Raw genomic sequence first — 17898 nt, 5'->3', positions numbered from 1 at the left:
TTGCATTTCGTTCCGGTGGGTGCGCGCGAGCGCACCCGCCGGGTGTAGCCCCCGAGGCCTCGGAGGAGTGGTTACACTCCTTCGAGGTCTTAATACTTCGGCTGGTCTGGTCGTTCCCTCATGCGAACTGGCCGTAGCCCGGGTGCACGGTCGGGGCCCAAGCTCTCGGGCTGGTATGTTGACGCTGTCAACGATCTGGCCGGAGCCGGTTTTTGCGAGAGCAGCCCCCGAGCCTCTGCACAGGGCGAGGGGACGATCAGGGACAGACTCGGCTTTTTACATACGCCCCTACGTCGCCTTTCCGCAAGGAGGAGGGGGGGAGTGCGCCATGTTACCCTCGATGGGCACCGAACATGGTGTCTCCGGTGAGCTGCAAGCGGGTAATCCGAGTGGACGTCCGTGCCCCGTTTGTTGGGGGTCGGCTAGGGGCCTAGAGGCACGCCCAAAAGTACCTGCGGGTGATTTGCCGGACCCGGTCCCCTGGCGACGGGGTCCGAGGGCTCGATGCCTCCCTCCGATGGGATTCCGTTACAAGATCGTTCCCGCTGGTCTCGGAAATGTCCTAGGGTACCTCGGGAGCGCAGCCCGAGCCTCGGTTATGTATCGAACGTACCCCTGGTCATCCCTCGCTCGGTGTCTGAGGCGACTGTGAACCCTTCGGGGGCCAGCCTTCGAACCCCTGATCAGTAATGGGCGCGGAGCCCGAGTAGCCTGAGGCGGCCATGGAGCCCTTCGGGGGGCTGGCCTTCGAACCCCTGACCAGTAGTGGGTGTCGGGCCCACACGATCTGAGGCGACTGTTGAACCCTCGGGGGGCCAGCCTTCGAACCCCTGATCAGTAATGCGGGGCTCGGAGCCCGGTTCCTTCGTGGAGAAGGATCCCTTTCGGGGTATCCCCCTTTCCCGGTCCCTGTTGCAAGAGATAGAGAAAGAGGAAAACGGAAAAGGATACGAATTCAGACGATGTGGCGTACCTTTTCTGACGCGGTTATTACGGCGAAGGTGAAGCGTCGCGCGCTCCTCCTACCAGAGGCGCCGCGTGTCCCGCCGCGGAGTTAATGCGACGGGGTGAGTGGTTGGCGGGGCGGCCGTTGCGCGCGTGCGATCCGTTCGAGGAATGGGTCACGGGTGCACCGTCTTCACGCCGTGAGAGGAGGCTCTCTTGCTGTCTCAGGATGGGACGTGAGCCTGGCTGACGACGTGACCGCTGCGCCCGCCCGCCTGCCACCGCTATTACTGCCGGCCCACTTTCGGTCGCTTTGACCGACGCGCCAGTCTGGCGCTGTTGGGTCGCCTCGAGTCGCGGCATAGGCTTCGCAACCGAAGAGGCGCGATGGTGGCACAAGTGGCGGTGCGGTTGCTTGCATGCAGCAACTGGCGCGCCGGTTGCTCGACGCGTGGGCCTGGGTTCCAGGCTGGCGTGTCCGGAGTCGGAGAAGCACGTCCATCTGGCGCGGTTGCACGCCGCCTGCATGGCTGCCCGCCCCTTCTGCCCATTGGTCTGGGCGAAAATGGGGGGTCGCCTGTAACCGCTGGACGGTCGTGCGCACCATGCGCGGCGGTTTGGCTTCTTCTGCCCCCGAGCCGGCTTGCATGACATGCGGGACCCAGCCCCCGAGTCGCAGGGGAGGGCCTTGGAGCGTGTTGGAGAAGACTCGGCCCGCGGCGCCTGGGGGCGCACGTAGGGGGAGTTGCCTTTAAAAGGAGGGAGGCTCCCTTCGTAAGGCAACCATGTCTTCTTCCTCCCTTAAGCGTCGGGTCTTTCCGTCTTCCAAGCCCCCGGATGGGGGGTATCCGCCGCCTTTCCGCCTCCTCGTTGGAGGAACGCAACTCCATGGGAGTTGGTACCTCTCAGCCATCGTTCGGCTTCAAGGATTTTCATCAGCCGGCCCGGCCGTACCCCCATGCCGACGATCACCCAGGATGGTGACCGCCGGTTTCTGGGTGGGGAAGAGCAAGCCGGGCTGCGATCTTGGTCCCACCCTCAGCTTCAAGGATGTTCATCATCCCCGCTGGGGCGGGAGCCACGCTGAGCCGGCGCTCTACCTTCCGCGCGGGTCCGCGGGTCGCCCTTTCCCGCGGCGTTCGGGGGTGGAGGCGCTCGCTGGCCCTGCGGACGGCGCGGACTTAGACAACGTGGGGCTGATCGACGGCGGGCGTCGTTACCTCCAGCGTGTCGGAGTCGTCGGCCGGGCTTCCGGCGGCCCCTCCTGCCGGAGGGTGACCGCCGCATCGTGTGCACGGGAGGACCACCCACGATTCCGCGCGCCGTTAGGGCGGCGTTCGTGTTCTAGGGTGGCCCTGCTTTTGCACTGGGACGGCGCCCTTGCGCAGAGGCCGGCGCCCCACTCGTCTGGGAGGATTTGAGTGGGGATCTGCCGGGGGGCTGGTGTCCCCTGCCATCGGCGCCGAGGCGGAGGCGGCTCGAGAAGTCCTCGTCACCGACGGGATCACTGCCACCACCCGCGCCCCGGGCCACCGTGCCGGCGTGCTTGTCCTCGCCCCTCGAGCGTCGGCGGGGGCGAGGGCAAGATCGCAGCAGCGCCGGCCCACCGTCGCCGTAGTCAGGATAGGCGGCGGCGAGCCGGCCGTCGGTCTTCCGTTGCTCCGCAGGCCTTCCCCATGGAGTGGGGTCGTTCGTACCTGCGGAGGGGGGAACCGGAGTTCCGTTCGTAATGGCACTTCGAATGCCAGTGCTTTTTGTTCATTGTGGCTGTCGGGGCCTGAACATGTATGTAATTTCGGCACGGAGCCGTGTTTTTTCCTCATTTTCGAGCACTAAGTCTCGCCTGTTGATTATCTGAACCGCTTTACCAAGCATGAGTCGCCCCGTGTCAAGGTGACGGGTGAGGTATCCGTATCCCGGAGGCGTAGGAATCCCTCGGCCCGTTCGGCCTTGTTGTCTGGGGTTCCCCTAGCTTAGTTAAAGAGACCCCTCGGCCGCCCTTCGGTGGACCGAGGCCAGGGGTAGCGATATCAGTATGAACAGAGGCGGAGTTGGCTCGAAAATGGGAACCTGGTTGGCCGGAGCCTAGCCGTGTTGTCCGTCAGCGGAGCCGACGCCAAAGTCGATCAGTCGAGGCCTCGAGTCGGGCTGGCGCCCTTGGAAGCCGGTTGACCGAGGCCCCAGGGGTAACCGGTCGAGCCGCCTGCTCGGGCCGGATTCCCGGAGGAGTCCCTGGGCCGCGTCGCCGCCCGAGGCTGGGTCGGGCTTTGCTGAAGACGTCGTCGATGCCGAGGGTGCTACGGCTCCCTTCAGCGTGAAGACCCGAGCCTGCAGGATCAGATCATCTTGTAGCGTGTGCTTTCTGCGGCCGCCGAGGCCAGAAAAAACACACCCTCGCCACGCTTGCGAAGCTGCGCCTTTTTTCCTCTTGTTTCGAGCATCTGGACTCTGTCGGTAACAGGGATGTTTGTGTGAGCGAGAGTTGCTTTTCGCGGAAGGGACGAGTGAGGTATCCGTATCCCAGAGGCGTGGGAATCCCTCGGCTCGGTCGGCCTTGCCGCTTACGCGTACTTTCACCCGTCCATGAGGCCCTGTCCCCGACTTAGTCGAGAAAGCTTGAAGGACTGCTTCGGCAGGAGAGCTTCCGAACGTGAAGACTTGTTCGGTCCACGGAGTCGCTTTATCCGAGCGCAAGTTACTTATCGCAGAAGGTGATGAGTGAGGTATCCGTATCCCGGAGGCGTAGGAGTCCCTCGGCTCGGTCAGCCTTGGCTGCTTACGTGTACTCCGTCGTTTCCAGGATCCGCTTTCCGAAGTAGTCAAGAAGCACGAAAGAAATCCTGCTAAAAAGAGATCCTTTTTCGAGGAAAAATTTGACGCAGAGGGGGTCTCCCCCCTTTTAGCCCCCGAGGGAGGGTCGGGCTTTGCCGAGGCTAGGCCGACCCTTCCTTGACGACTAAACTTTGCGTAGGTGCGAGGTATATGAACAACTTGAAAACATCTTAAGGGTAGAAGCGACGTAGCTGTTTGATGTTCCAAGCGTTGCCGTAGATTTCGCCTTGATTGTTGGCCAGCTTGTATGTTCCGGGCTTCAGAACTTTGGCGATGACGAATGGCCCTTCCCAGGGGGGCGTGAGCTTGTGCCTCCCTCGGGCGTCTTGCCGCAGCCGAAGCACCAGATCGCCCACCTGGAGTTCTGGGGACCGGACCCCTCGGGCGTGGTAGCGTCGCAGGGACTGTTGGTACCGCGCCGAGTGTAGTAAGGCCCTGTCCCGAGCTTCCTCCAACTGGTCCAGCGATTCCTCTCGGCTAGCTTGGTTGCTTTGTTCGGTGTAGGCCCTCGCCCTCGGGGAGCCGTATTCCAGGTCAGTGGGCAAGATAGCTTCAGCCCCGTAGACCAGGAAAAACGGCGTGAAGCCCGTGGCACGACTCGGCGTCGTCCTTAGGCTCCAGACCACCGAGGGGAGTTCCTTCATCCATCGCTTGCCGAATTTGTTGAGGTCGTTGTAGATCCGAGGCTTGAGCCCTTGTAGAATCATGCCGTTGGCACGCTCTACTTGCCCATTCGACATGGGATGAGCCACGGCGGCCCAGTCCACCCGGATATGGTGATCCTCGCAAAAATCCAAGAATTTTTTGCCGGTGAACTGGGTGCCATTGTCGGTGATGATGGAGTTCGGGACCCCGAAGCGATGGATGATGTTGGTGAAGAATGCCACCGCCTGCTCGGACCTGATGCTGTTCAGGGGTCGGACCTCGATCCACTTGGAGAATTTGTCGATGGCGACCAGCAGGTGCGTGTAGCCCCCGGGCGCCTTCTGCAAGGGACCGACGAGGTCCAAACCCCATACGGCGAAGGGCCAGGTGATGGGTATTGTCTGCAGAGCCTGAGCGGGCAGGTGTGTCCGCTTCGCATAGAATTGGCACCCTTCGCAGGTGCGGACAATTCTAGTGGCGTCAGCCACCGCCGTTGGCCAGTAGAAGCCTTGCCGGAAGGCATTTCCAACAAGGGCTCGGGGTGCTGCGTGGTGGCCGCAAGCCCCCGAGTGTACTTCTTGCAGCAGTTCCCGACCTTCGGCGATGGAGATGCATCGCTGGAGGATGCCCGAGGGGCTGCGATGGTAGAGCTCCTCTTCGTCGCCCAGCAAGACGAACGACTTGGCGCGTCGCGCTACCCGCCGAGCCTCGACTTGGTCGAGGGGTAGCTCTCCTTGACGGAGATATTGCAGGTACGGGGCCTGCCAATCTTGGTCCGGCGTGGCCCCGCTCTGCCCTTCCTCGATGTTCAGAGCCCCGCCCTCGGGGGCCGAGGGCACCTCGGGCCGGGCCGAGGGTGGCTCGGGCTGAACCGAGGGTACCTCGGGCTGAGCCGAGGGTACCTCGGGCTGAGCCGAGGGTACCTCGGGCTCGGGCGCGTCGTCGAGCTTGACGGAGGGTTGATGCAGATCCCAGGAGAAGACGTCCGGGGGGACTGTCGTTCGCCCCGAGGCTATCTTGGCCAGCTCGTCTGCGGTTTCGTTGTAGCGCCGAGCGATGTGGTTGAGCTCGAGCCCGAAGAACTTGTCTTCCAGGCGCCGAACCTCGTCGCAGTAGGCCTCCATCTTCGGGTGCGGCAGTGGGAGTTCTTCATGACTTGGTCGATGACGAGCTGCGAATCACCGCGGGCGTCGAGGCGTCTGACCCCTAGCTCGATGGCGGTCCGCAATCCGTTGACCAGAGCTTCGTACTCGGCCACATTGTTGGACGCCGGGAAGTGGAGGCGCAGCACGTAGCGCAAGTGCTTTCCGAGGGGCGAGATGAAGAGCAGGCCCGCGCCGGCCCCCATCTTCATCAGCGACCCGTCGAAAAACATGGTCCAGAGCTCCGGTTGGATCGGAGTCGTCGGTAGTTGGGTGTCGACCCATTCGGCCACGAAATCCGCCAACACTTGGGACTTGATGGCCTTCCGAGGGGCGAACGAGATCGTTTCGCCCATGATCTCCACCGCCCACTTTGCGATCCTGCCCGAGGCCTCTCGGCACTGGATGATCTCCCCCAGGGGGAAGGATGACACCACAGTTACCGGATGGGACTCGAAGTAGTGTCGTAGCTTCCGCCTTGTCAGGATCACAGCATACAGCAGCTTTTGAACTTGTGGGTAGCGAATCTTAGTCTCGGACAGCACTTCGCTGATGAAGTAGACCGGCCTCTGAATGGGTAATGTATGCCCTTCCTCCTGCCTTTCGACCACAATCGCGGCGCTAACCACCTGAGTGGTCGCGGCGACGTAGACCAGGAGGGTTTCTCCGTCCGCCGGCGGCACCAAGACTGGCGCCTTTGTGAGGAGCGCCTTCAGGTTGCCGAGGGCTTCCTCGGCCTCAGGGGTCCAAGCGAAACATTCGGCCTTCCTTAAGAGGCGGTACAGAGGCAGACCTCTTTCGCCGAGGCGTGAGATGAAGCGGCTCAGGGCCGCGAGGCATCCCATGACCCTCTGTACCCCTTTCAAGTCCTTGATGGGTCCCATGCTGGTGATGGCCGCAATCTTCTCCGGGTTGGCCTCGATGCCTCGCTCGGAGACGATGAACCCCAGGAGCATGCCTCGGGGCACCCCGAAGACACACTTCTCAGGATTAAGCTTGACTCCTTTCGCCTTGAGACACCGGAATGTCACTTCAAGGTCGGAGAGGAGGTCGGGAGCCTTCCGTGTCTTGACCACGATGTCATCGACGTAGGCCTCGACTGTGCGACCGATGTGTTCGCCGAACACATGGTTCATGCACCGCTGGTACGTCGCGCCTGCATTCCTCAAGCCGAACGGCATGGTGACGTAGCAGTACATGCCGAACGGCGTGATGAAAGAAGTCGCGAGCTGGTCGGACTCTTTCATCCGGATCTGGTGATACCCCGAGTAGGCATCGAGGAAGGACAGGGTTTCGCACCCAGCAGTGGAATCCACGATTTGGTCGATGCGAGGCAGAGGGTAGGGAACCTTCGGACATGCTTTGTTGAGACCAGTGTAGTCTACACACATCCGCCATTTCCCCCCTTTCTTCCTCACAAGCACAGGGTTGGCAAGCCATTCGGGATGGAATACCTCTTTGATGAACCCTGCCGCCATTAGCTTGTGGATCTCTTCGCCAATCGCTCTGCGCTTCTCCTCGTCGAATCGGCGCAGAGGCTGCCTGACGGGTCGGGCTCCGGCCCGAATATCCAGCGAGTGCTCGGCGACATCCCTCGGTATGCCGGGCATGTCCGAGGGACTCCACGCAAAGACGTTGGCGTTTGCGCGGAGAAAGTCGACGAGCACTGCTTCCTATTTGGGGTCGAGCCCGGAACCGATCCGGATCTGCTTGGTGGTGTCGCCGCTGGGGTCGAGGGGGACGGCCTTGACCGTCTCCGCTGGCTCGAAGTTGCCGGCATGGCGCTTCACGTCTGGGACCTCCTTGGAGAGGTTCTCCAGGTCGGTGATGAGGGCCTCGGACTCGGCGAGGGCCTCGGCGTACTCCACGCACTCCACGTCGCATTCGAACGCGTGTTTGTACGTGGGGCCGACAGTGATGACCCCGTTGGGGCCCGGCATCTTGAGCTTCAGGTAGGTGTAGTTGGGGACGGCCATGAACTTCGCGTAGCATGGCCTCCCTAGCACGGCGTGGTAGGTTCCTCGGAACCCGACCACTTCGAACGTCAGGGTCTCCCTTCGGAAGTTGGAGGGTGTTCCGAAGCAGACTGGGAGGTCGAGTCGCCCGAGGGGCTGGACGCGCTTCCCAGGGATGATCCCGTGGAAGGGCGCAGCGCCTGCTCGGACGGAGGACGGATCGACGCGCAGAAGCTTGAGGGTCTCGGCGTAGATGATGTTGAGGCAGCTGCCCCCGTCCATCAGGACCTTGGTGAGCCTGACATCGCCGACAACGGGGTCGACGACGAGCGGGTATTTCCCCGGGCTCGGCACATGGTCGGGGTGGTCGGCCCGGTCGAAAGTGATGGGCTTGTCGGACCAGCCTAGGTAGACTGGCGCCGCCACCTTCACCGAGCAGACCTCCCGGCGCTCTTGCTTGCGGTGCCGAGCCGAGGTATTCGCCGCATGCCCTCCATAGATCATGAAGCAGTCGCGGACCTCGGGGAACCCCCCTGCTGGGTGATCTTCGTTCTTGTCGTCGTCGTGGGCCCTGCCACCCTCGGCGGGTGGCCCGGCCCTGTGGAAATGACGCCGAAGCATAACGCACTCCTCGAGGGTGTGCTTGACGGGCCCCTGATGGTAGGGGCACGGCTCCTTGAGCATCTTGTCGAAGAGGTTTGCACCTCCGGGGGGCTTCCGAGGGTTCTTATACTCGGCGGCGGCGACAAGGTCCGCGTCTGCGGCGTCGCGTTTCGATTGCGACTTCTTCTTGCCTTTCTTCTTGGCGCCGCGCGGAGCAGACGCCTCGGGAGCTTCTTCCGATGGGCGGCCCTGGGGCTGCTTGTCCTTTCGGAAGATAGCCTCGACCGCCTCCTGGCCGGAGGCGAACTTGGTGGCGATGTCCATCAGCTCGCTCGCCCTGGTGGGGGTTTTGCGACCCAGCTTGCTCACCAGGTCGCGGCAAGTGGTGCCGGCGAGGAACGCGCCGATGACATCCGAGTCGGTGATGTTGGGCAGCTCGGTGCGCTGCTTCGAGAATCGCCGGATGTAGTCCCGGAGCGACTCCCCCGGCTGTTGCCGGCAGCTTCGAAGGTCCCAGGAGTTCCCGGGGCGCACGTATGTGCCCTGGAAATTGCCAGCGAAGGCTTGGACCAAGTCGTCCCAGTTGGAAATCTGCCCCGGAGGCAGGTGCTCCAACCAGGCGCGAGCAGTGTCGGAGAGGAACAGGGGGAGGTTACGGATGATGAGGTTGTCGTCGTCCGTTCCACCCAGTTGGCAGGCAAGGCGGTAGTCCGCGAGCCACAGTTCCGGTCTCGTTTCCCCCGAGTACTTTGTGATAGTAGTCGGGGGTCGGAACCGGGTCGGGAATGGCGCCCGTCGGATGGCCCGACTGAAGGTCTGCGGACCGGGTGGTTCGGGCGAAGGACTCCGATCCTCCCCGCTGTCGTAGCGCCCCCCACGCCTGGGGTGGTAGCCTCGGCGCACCCTTTCGTCGAGGTGAGCCCGACGGTCGCGTCGATGGTGCTCGTTGCCGAGGTGGCCCGGGGCCGCAGGCGCGGTGTTGCGCGTGCGCCCGGTGTAGACCGAGGCTTCCCGCATGAATCGGGAAGTCGCGGCATGAGGTTCCGAGGGATATCCTTGCCTCCGGGATGCAGTGCTCTCGGCCCGCCGGGCCGCAGCGCCTTCCAGGAGATTCTTGAGTTCTCCCTGGATTCGCCGACCCTCGGTGGTTGACGGCTCCGGCATCGCGCGGATGAGCATTGCCGCGGTTGCCAGGTTCTGACCGACCCCACTGGATGCGGGCGGCGGCCTGATCCTGACATCGTTGGCGACGCGGTGCTGGAGACCTTGGGGCAGATGACGTATTTCTCCGGCCAGGGGTTGGCCCAGCCATGCCTGTCCGACGTCCCGACGGATCGGCTCAAGCGCTCCTGTTCCCTCGTTGAGCCTGGCCTGCGCCTCGCGGACTTGCTCGAGTTGTGGGTCGTAACCCCCCGCCGGAGCGGGGACCACAGCTAGCTCCCGTGGGATGTCGGCGCGAGGCACCGGCCTAGGGAGATCACCATCCTCCGGCATGCCAAGATGGTTGCCTTCGGTGGGATCCCCTAGCTCGATGTGGAAACATTCGCGGCTTGGGCCGCAGCTCTTGTCACCAAGGCTGCGGCTTCCGTCGGAACAGTCGGATAGACAGTAGTCACATGCGGTCATGAAGTCCCGCACGGCACTGGGGTTGCCAAGTCCGGAGAAATCCCAACCGATGCTGGGATCGTCATCTTCCTCGGACCCGGAGGGCCCGAAGGTCGAGACGTCCGTCAGTCGGTCCCAAGGCGACCGCATACGGAACCTTAGTGGGGTTGCACTCGCCTCAATGAGAGCGCCCGCCAAAACGAGGTCGTTTGGCGGGTTGAGGCCGAGTCGAAATGACGCAAGATGGGAGTTAGTCGTTACCTTTTGGTCGACGAGGAGCGACGTAGTCACATCGGGGACTGGTTGCGCCGTCATCTCTGGTTCGAGGGCGACGTCCTACAGGCTTTCCGCGAGCGCGCCGGCGTCGTCTTCTTGCTCAAGGTCAGCGTGCCGCGGGGGGACGGCGCTCGCCTCCGTCTCGAACGCGAGGTCGACGTCCGGCGTGCCTTCCGTCGGGGCGTCGGGGGCGTCGATTCACTCGACGGCCGACGAAGCGCGGCCTCCCGTCTGGCCTTGACGGCTCCGCCTCCTCCTCCGTTGGCCGGGGAGAGAACGGAGCGAGCCCGAATATTGCTCTTCCACCACGCGGGGAAGACGTCGTCGATTCCGCCGCCGGCGGGCGGGTTGTCGGCCGCCATTGTCGTAGTCGCGCGGCGGTGGAAGAAGTGTCATGTCGTAGCTGCCGTCGAAGGACATGAACTCGAGAGTCCCGAAACGAAGCACCGTCCCGGGCCGGAGAGGTTGCTGGAGACTGCCCATCTGGAGCTTGACGGGGAGCTGTTTGTCAGCACGCAGCAGGCCCCTACCTGGCGCGCCAACTGTCGGCGTTTCGAGACAGGGGGGTCCCTAAGCCGACGAGTGAGTGTGCTGCGTGCCCCAGCCCAGATGGGTCGAGCGCGTGGGCGAGCGCGAAGGGGGGAGAGGCGAGGCGGCCGGAGCCGAGCGTGAGAGAGGTGGAAGTCCCGCGGCCTTCGTGTTCGTCCCGCGCCCAGGTCGGGTGCGCTTGCAGTAGGGGGGTTACAAGCGTCCACGCGGGTGAGGGAAGCGAGCGGCCCCAAGAGAGCGCCTGTCCCGTCCTCGGTCCCGCGCGGCCAACCTTCTCTGAGAAGGCCCTGGTCCTTCCTTTTATAGTCGTAAGGAGAGGATCCAGGTGTACAATGGGGATGTAGCAGAGTGCTACGTGTCTAGCGGAGGGAGAGCTAGCGCCCTAGGTACATGCCAATGTGGCAGCCGGAGAGATCTGGGCACCCTGCTGGTGTGATGTCGTGGCTGTCGGAGGTGCGACGGAGCCTGATGGAGGGACAGCTGTTGGAGCGGTCGAGTCCCTGCTGACGTTGTCCTGCTTCCGTAAGAGAGCTGGGGGCCGCCGTCGTCATAGAGCTTGTGGAGCGCCATCATTGCCCCTCTGGCGGAGCTGGCCGGATGAGGCGCCGGTCTTGTTCTCCGTGACCCGAGTCGATTCGGGGTGGGATGATGATGGCGTCTCCTGTTGACGTGGCGGTCTGTGCTCTAGGCAGGGCGACGTGGGGTTTCCTCCGAAGCCGAGGTTGAGTCTGCCTTCTGTTGCCGTGGCCGAGCCCAAGCCAAGGGGTCGGGCGAGGCGGAAGTCGTTCGGCCGAGGCCAGGGCGGAGTCCGAGCCCTGGGGTCGGGCGAGGCGGAGTTTCGTCGTCTTCCGGGTCTTAGCCCGAGTCCGAGCCCTGGGGTCGGGCGGAGCGGAGTTCGCCGTCTTCCGGGTCTTAGCCCGAGTCCGAGCCCTGGGGTCGGGCGGAGCGGAGTTCGCCGTCTTCCGGGTCTTAGCCCGAGTCCGAGCCCTGGGGTCGGGCGGAGCGGAGTTCGCCGTCTTCCGGGTCTTAGCCCGAGTCCGAGCCCTGGGGTCGGGCGGAGCGGAGTTCGCCGTCTTCCGGGTCTTAGCCCGAGTCCGAGCCCTGGGGTCGAGTGGCACTGCAGTCGGAGTGGCGCAGGCGGCGCTGTCCTTCTGTCAGACTGGCCAGTGGAGCGGTGGAGTGACGGCGGTCACCTCGGCTCTGCCGGGGGCGCGTGTCAGGATAGAGGTGTCAGGCCACCTTTGCGTTAAATGCCCCTGCAATTTGGTCAGTCGGTGTGGTGATTTAGTCAAGGTTGCTTCTGAGCGAAGTCAAGGCCTTGGGCGAGCCGGTGATGTGTCCGCCATAAAAAGGGGGCCTCGGGCGAGACGGAAGTCTCTCGAGGTCGGCTGCCTTCGGCCGAGGCTAGGCTCGGGTGAAGCGTGATCGAGTCACTCGTGTGGACTGATCCCTGACTTAATCGTGCCCATCAGGCCTTTGCAGCTTTATGCTGATGGGGTTACCAGCTGAGAATTAGGCGTCTTGAGGGTACCCCTAATTATGGTCCCCGACACTTCTAAAATTGCTTGTGTTGTGTGATACTCTCTTCACCTCGCTTTCTTATACTTTGCTGTGTTCTATATTTCTATCCAAAGTGTTCGTCCATGGTCCTCCGCGGGGTTGAACCTTCGGCTCGCTGCCCTGCCCTATCGTAGCTTTCTGTTGTTTCTGCCCTAAGCGAGAGCGGATGAAAAGTACTTCGGCCTCGGGTCATGGTGGGTTGTTGGCCATGACGAGCCGGTTCAAGCAACTAAGTGTGTGTTTGGTTTCTGTGGACTAATTTTTAATTCTTATATTTTTATTATATTTTAATTTATTAAATTATTAAATATGTAAACATAAATAAAGTATTAATTTCTGTATTTAATAATTTAGATATTAAAATAGAATAAAATGAATGAACTAAAAATTAGTCGAAAACTAACATTCTAATTAGAGACATGGCTTCACATGTTGAGAAAGAGCCAAAACGAACGTAGACAGAAGGGAAAGGCAGCTGCTGGCCGTGATGGTGCTATACGTAGCAACTAGCTAGTCAGCATTCAAGAGACCAGTGGTTGCCCGATTGGTAACTTCGTGGCAGAGTTTAAACACCATGCTTGAACCTAGTCTGTTCATGAGAAACGACTCTACGAGTGATGATGAGCTACTCTTTGTGCTACCTACGAGTGTTGATTGGTTCTGGTTCGATGTCGTCTGCTCAGCTGGTCGAAGACGACGGTGAACCAGGCAACCGAACCACGAGCTCATGAAGGCACGCACGCACCTGCACGGAAACATGGACAAATCCATCCGACCTTCCAACCGATAGGCGATAGCTATGCCGTGTCCGTGTTAACTACGTACACTAGAGTAGCAATCGAAAGAGAAAAGTGGGAAGAGAGAAGAATGAGACGGTGTGTTTAGCTAGTAGTAGGCTACGGTCTACAGATGACGACGAAGCACGGGAGCAGCGCCCTCGGGTTCAGCAGGTACAGCTCCTCGATGTTGGAGTAGGGTCCGACCTTGCCGGCGAGCGAATCGAAGCCCGTCTGCCCCACGAACTCCTTGAGGTTGTCCAGCGGCTTGTGCACGCGGCCGGCGATGACCCTGCACACCAGCAGCGCCCTGCGCGCGGTGCCCAGGCCCAGCTGGCCCGCTCCGTCGTCGTCGCCGACGCCGATGGCGGGGGGCGCCTCAACGATGGACTCGAACGCGCGGCCGCTGGTGGACGTGGTGAACACGCCCACGCCGCCCTTGCCCTCCTTCCTGGCGGAGAAGCCGTGCCGGATGATGCGGCACACGGCGCACTTGTCGGAGGCGCAGAGGCTGGAAGAGCCGGAGCCGCCGCCGAGCGCGCACGAGAGCGTGGCGCCGTGGAAGCGCAGCAGCTCGTTGCCGTCGGCGAGGCAGCGCGGGTGCTTCTTGGCTAGCTTGCTCGCCTTGAGCTTCACGGCCTCGCGGTACTCCTCGAAGCGGGACAGCGTCCGCTGCGTGTTGTGCACCTTGAACACGCGCTCGATCCGGACGCAGCTGCTCTCCGACTTGAGCAGGCTCGTCCGGCAGATGATCTCCACGATCTTCCGCGACGAGTCCCCTTCCACCAGCTCCGTCACTGCACGCAATAATATACAACAAAGCGGCCCGGCTCAGCTACTGGTTCTCAAGTTGCATCGCGGAAAGAAATTGTTCTGAAAATCTTCCCGCATGCAATTGCTACAGCCTACGGAACGCAGAATCCACCAGAATCTGATGCTATACAGGCTCGCAGTTATTGAAAAAGTTGGGAGCCGGATTCGCGAAAAAGCAGGCGTTTGGATGAACATGGCGGTGAAGCCGGGGCTCTGTATCAGGTAGTTGCAAACTTTTGCGCTAAAGATGCAGCCGGCACTAACTAAAAGTGCCACCGCCCACCGTGCACCGCCCAGGAGGCGTGAAGATCCACGGGGGGCGGGCGGTGGAGGAGGACGACGAGGACTGTGTCTGTACGTACCACCAGGTAATTAAAAGCTAGCTGATCTGTACGGTGGGAGACGCAAACAACGCGGATGCAGCAGTCTCACCTGCGTGTTTGGAGAGGTGGTGCGCCTCCAGCGCCTCCCACTTGCTGAACTGCTCGCCGCACTTGTGGCAGCTGAGCCCACCGGAGCCCTTGCTGGCGCCGTTTTTAGCGGTTTCGTCGCATGACGCGCGGTGGCCGTTCACCACTGAGCCATTCCTCTCGAGCATCACGTTCGGCGACCTCGGCGGCGTGCAGCGCACGCTGCCCCGCACGGAGCCGCTGTACGGCAGTCCGTGTCCGGCCCACGCTGGGCCCGGCGTGCCAGGGCGGAGCGTGCCGACGAACGACGACACGACGCCGCCGTCGCCCCCGCCGTCGGCGTCGTTCGCGGCGCCGGTCCCCACCCCGACGGCCGCCAGCCCCCCGCAGCCGCCGAAGCCGGTGATCTTGAGCTCGCAGCGGGAGTTGGTGCTGAGCACGACCTCGTGTGCAATGGGGTTGAGGAACTCGCTGCTGCCGATGGACCGCGGGCTGCAGCTGGGCGGCTGCCCCGGGTGGCGCTTGCTCCCGTGGATGACGTCCCGGAGGTTGGCGATGGAGCGCGAGCACCCCGACCGCGCGGCGCGCTTGGTGACGATCGACGACAGGTGGCCGCCGCCGACAGCCGCGCCGGCGCCCCCGCCCGCGACGGGACCGGCCTTGGCACGCGGCACGTGGACCTCCGACGGCTCGGAGCGGCAGTGCAGCGACCGCTTGAACGCGAACCACACCGTCGGCGGAGGCGCTTTACCCGGCGCCGCGACCTTGTCCTCCTCGGCCCGCGCAGGCGCAACACCACCAACGCCGCCGCCACCTCCACCCCCGAGGGAAGCAGCGCTCGCCCGCCTCCTCCTCTCGCTCATCGCGTCGCGGGCCGTGGCGCGCGCGTTGCTGAACTGCGTGACTCGGTCGCTCGGCCTGCCGGTCAGTGCAGCTGGCGGGCGCGGCAGAGGCAGAGCGGCATCCGAAGGAAGCGAGAGCGAGGCAGGCGGAGGCAATTAAACGCTCCCTGGGAAAGTGTTGTGCTGGGCGGGCGGCAGTAAATTAGTAATGGCGCACCACCAAACAAAAACCAACTGCTCGACTCGGGACTCTGCCGTCTGCCCAGCTCTACGCTGCTGTTTGCCTGGCGTGTTGCCCGCCGAGGCGCCGAGCCTGGCGGTGGTGTTCACGCGCGACGGCGACCTGTGACTCGGCGAGGCTCACGTTCGACAGTTCTCCTGGGAGACCACAGACCACTGACCGGGGCCGACACGTAAGAACAAATCTTGAACAGTAACGAGGCGGGCAGGAGGCAGGGTTCACCTTCTCACAAATTTACGGTTCCTAAATTTGTTTTGACTTAAATTGACTTTTGTATTTTTAAATTTACAACCGGAAAAGAGCAAAAAAAAAACCAAGACAGGAAATGTTTCCCGCACCTAAACGGGAACTAAAAATATACCAGTTTCTCACCCTTACGGATCGAGAAATCGAACCTTTCAAAGAGAGAGGCGGACCACCTGATGGTCGATGGAGCCGATATTTTTATTTTATTTTAAAAACATTTCTAAAACAATATTTTTAAAAATAACCTAGGTTGTGCCAATATCTCTGGCATGATTAAATCATAACATCATATTATCCTCGACCGCCACACGTGGCACAATCCACCATCTACTCTTCCTATCGTTCTATCTGCTATCCGCATGTAGCCATGCCAGGCCGCTGTCGCGGCCCCACCAAGATAGACAATAAGTCATGCCGAAGGATGTTTTCCTCCTAGCAAGAATAGATAAGATCGTAGACTCCAATGTAGGGTTCGAAGTTATATCACTTCTCGACTGTTCCTCTAGCTATCATCAAATTTACATGCGCGAAGGAGACAAGACAATTACAATCTTCATCACACCCTTTGAGACTTATTGCTTTATATACATGTCCAAAGGCCTAAAATTGCTAGCCTGATTTTATGCAGAACAACAAATACCATCTTGAAAGATCAGATTAATCGCAATAAATTAACAAACATCGACGACATAGTCGTCCTGGTAGACCTCGCAAAAAACATTTACAAACCATGCGAGAGGCGAACCTATGACTCAATATAGAAAAGTGTATTTTTGGAGTACGCAAAAGGAAAAAAAATCATTGGATGCTTCATCTCTCATAAAGGCATCAAAGTCAACCCTAACAAGATTAGGGGCTTCATCGACATGAAGACCCCCTAGACCGTAAGTGTTGGTGTTTCGAATCTAGCTCCGACAAATAAATTTGTGTGCGCGTTCGGGGCTCTAGACGGTGTGCAATGGTGGGCGCAAGATTTATACTGATTCAGGCAGAACGTCTCTGCATCCAGTCTTCGGCGGCTTGCGCTACCGATACTTTTGTTGATCAATGCTCGGAAGAGGGGTTACAAGCGGGTGAGAGAGGGAGGAGAGGCTTCCAAATCTCTTGTGTGGAGGAGGTGGAGCTAAGGGCTATAGAGCTGGAGTCCTAACTAAGTCAAGGCTTGGCGCCAGGGCTCCGACCTCTGGGTCCTCGTCAATGCGTCCTCCTTCCTTCCATCGATCCGTTGTCTCTATGTCTGTGCGTCTCGGTGTCCATCTAGGGGCCAACATGCTCCTTTTTTAGGCCAAGAAGGGGGTCGACCAGCGGTGGCTTCCTCAAAGAAGGAGCCACCAGACGATGGTAAAATCGAGCGTTCTACCCTGGTGAAGCCACATGCGTCCATGAGCCTCGAGGTTGTCTGGTTGTCTCATATTTTTTTATAGCGGACGTCATAGGCAGAGTGGGGCTCGAGCGTCATCATTCGTGCTACAGTGACCCCTGGCATTCGTATCATGGGCCTTGATGTCGTTTGCCTTGTTGTGCCCTACAGGCAGTCTATGAACTTAGGCCTAGACCCGATAGGCCATGAGTGCGCCAAAGGCTGGGGGCGCGTGAGGCATAAATGCGCCACATTCTGAGGGGTTCGTAGGTTATGAGTGTGCTTCACCTCGAGGGGCTCGTAGGCCATGAGTGGGAGGCAGACAGACGCCTCTGCTGTGGCTCGCGCGTTGGGCGTAGTTAATGCGACCGGTCACTTATGGCGTGTCGGTCTCAAGCGGGGCGAGGGATCCACTCGAGTGATTTCTCTTCGGTTCGCCTGGCCCCACTGTCTAGCTTCGCCACGTCCGACCCCGGGATCGGTGCCATGAGGTTCGTCCGAGGACGTGTGCTTCTAGGGCAGACCTTCCCTTTCTCCTCCTGTTGACCGACGGACGAAGTTGCTAGAGGCTTTTCCCCAGCGCGATCACTAACCGAATGACCTTAGGGATCGGAGATCTTATCCCTGATAGTAGGCTTTCCTTTCTTTTTTCGGTCGAGCGACGTCCACCCATCCACATCCCAATTGGTCATGACAGCTATCCCTCGCGGATCGTGCTGCCTTGAACGCGTCCCGTCCCACTTGGGGTGGGGACATGCCCTTCTTTCTTCTTGATAAACTCAGGCGAACGTTCGCCCATCGTCTCCCTAGAGTTTTTCGTCCTCGAGCCTCCACTCTGCATGGGGCCCGCTGGAGGGTCAACTGACGATTCTCGGTTTGGGAGAAGGCAACATCATGTCAATCTGGATCAAGAACATGGCCTCGTCTTTCCCCTGTGACCCCATCTCCTTTCTTCCGTCGAATCTGATGCCCCTGTGATGCAGGGGCCACCCTGCTCCCTTTGCCCGAAAGGCATCATCCTCTGTCGACTCATCATGGCTGGACCTATTGTCCCCTCCCTCTTCCTTTGGAATCTCGGAAGAGTTATGGAGTTTTCTG

At 60.8% G+C, this 17898-nt stretch overlaps 1 protein-coding gene across 1 annotated transcript; it reads right to left on the bottom strand.

Annotated features, from left to right (window-relative positions):
• Positions 1-12870: 12870 nt before the first annotated feature.
• On the bottom strand, positions 12871-15259 carry LOC100285506 (uncharacterized). Its single transcript, NM_001413581.1, has 2 exons — positions 14134-15259; positions 12871-13685 (listed from the first exon to the last, which is right to left on the bottom strand). The coding sequence occupies exons 1-2, from the start codon at positions 14972-14974 to the stop codon at positions 13009-13011; spliced, it is 1518 nt and encodes a 505-aa protein (NP_001400510.1). The 5' UTR covers positions 14975-15259; the 3' UTR covers positions 12871-13008.
• Between the last annotated feature and the right edge of the window lie 2639 nt (positions 15260-17898).

Source organism: Zea mays, chromosome 3, assembly GCF_902167145.1.
Source record: "Zea mays cultivar B73 chromosome 3, Zm-B73-REFERENCE-NAM-5.0, whole genome shotgun sequence".
Taxonomy (NCBI): Eukaryota; Viridiplantae; Streptophyta; class Magnoliopsida; order Poales; family Poaceae; genus Zea; species Zea mays.
The sequence above is the reverse complement of the archived record's forward strand: the minus strand, read 5'-3'. Positions and strand labels throughout refer to the sequence as shown.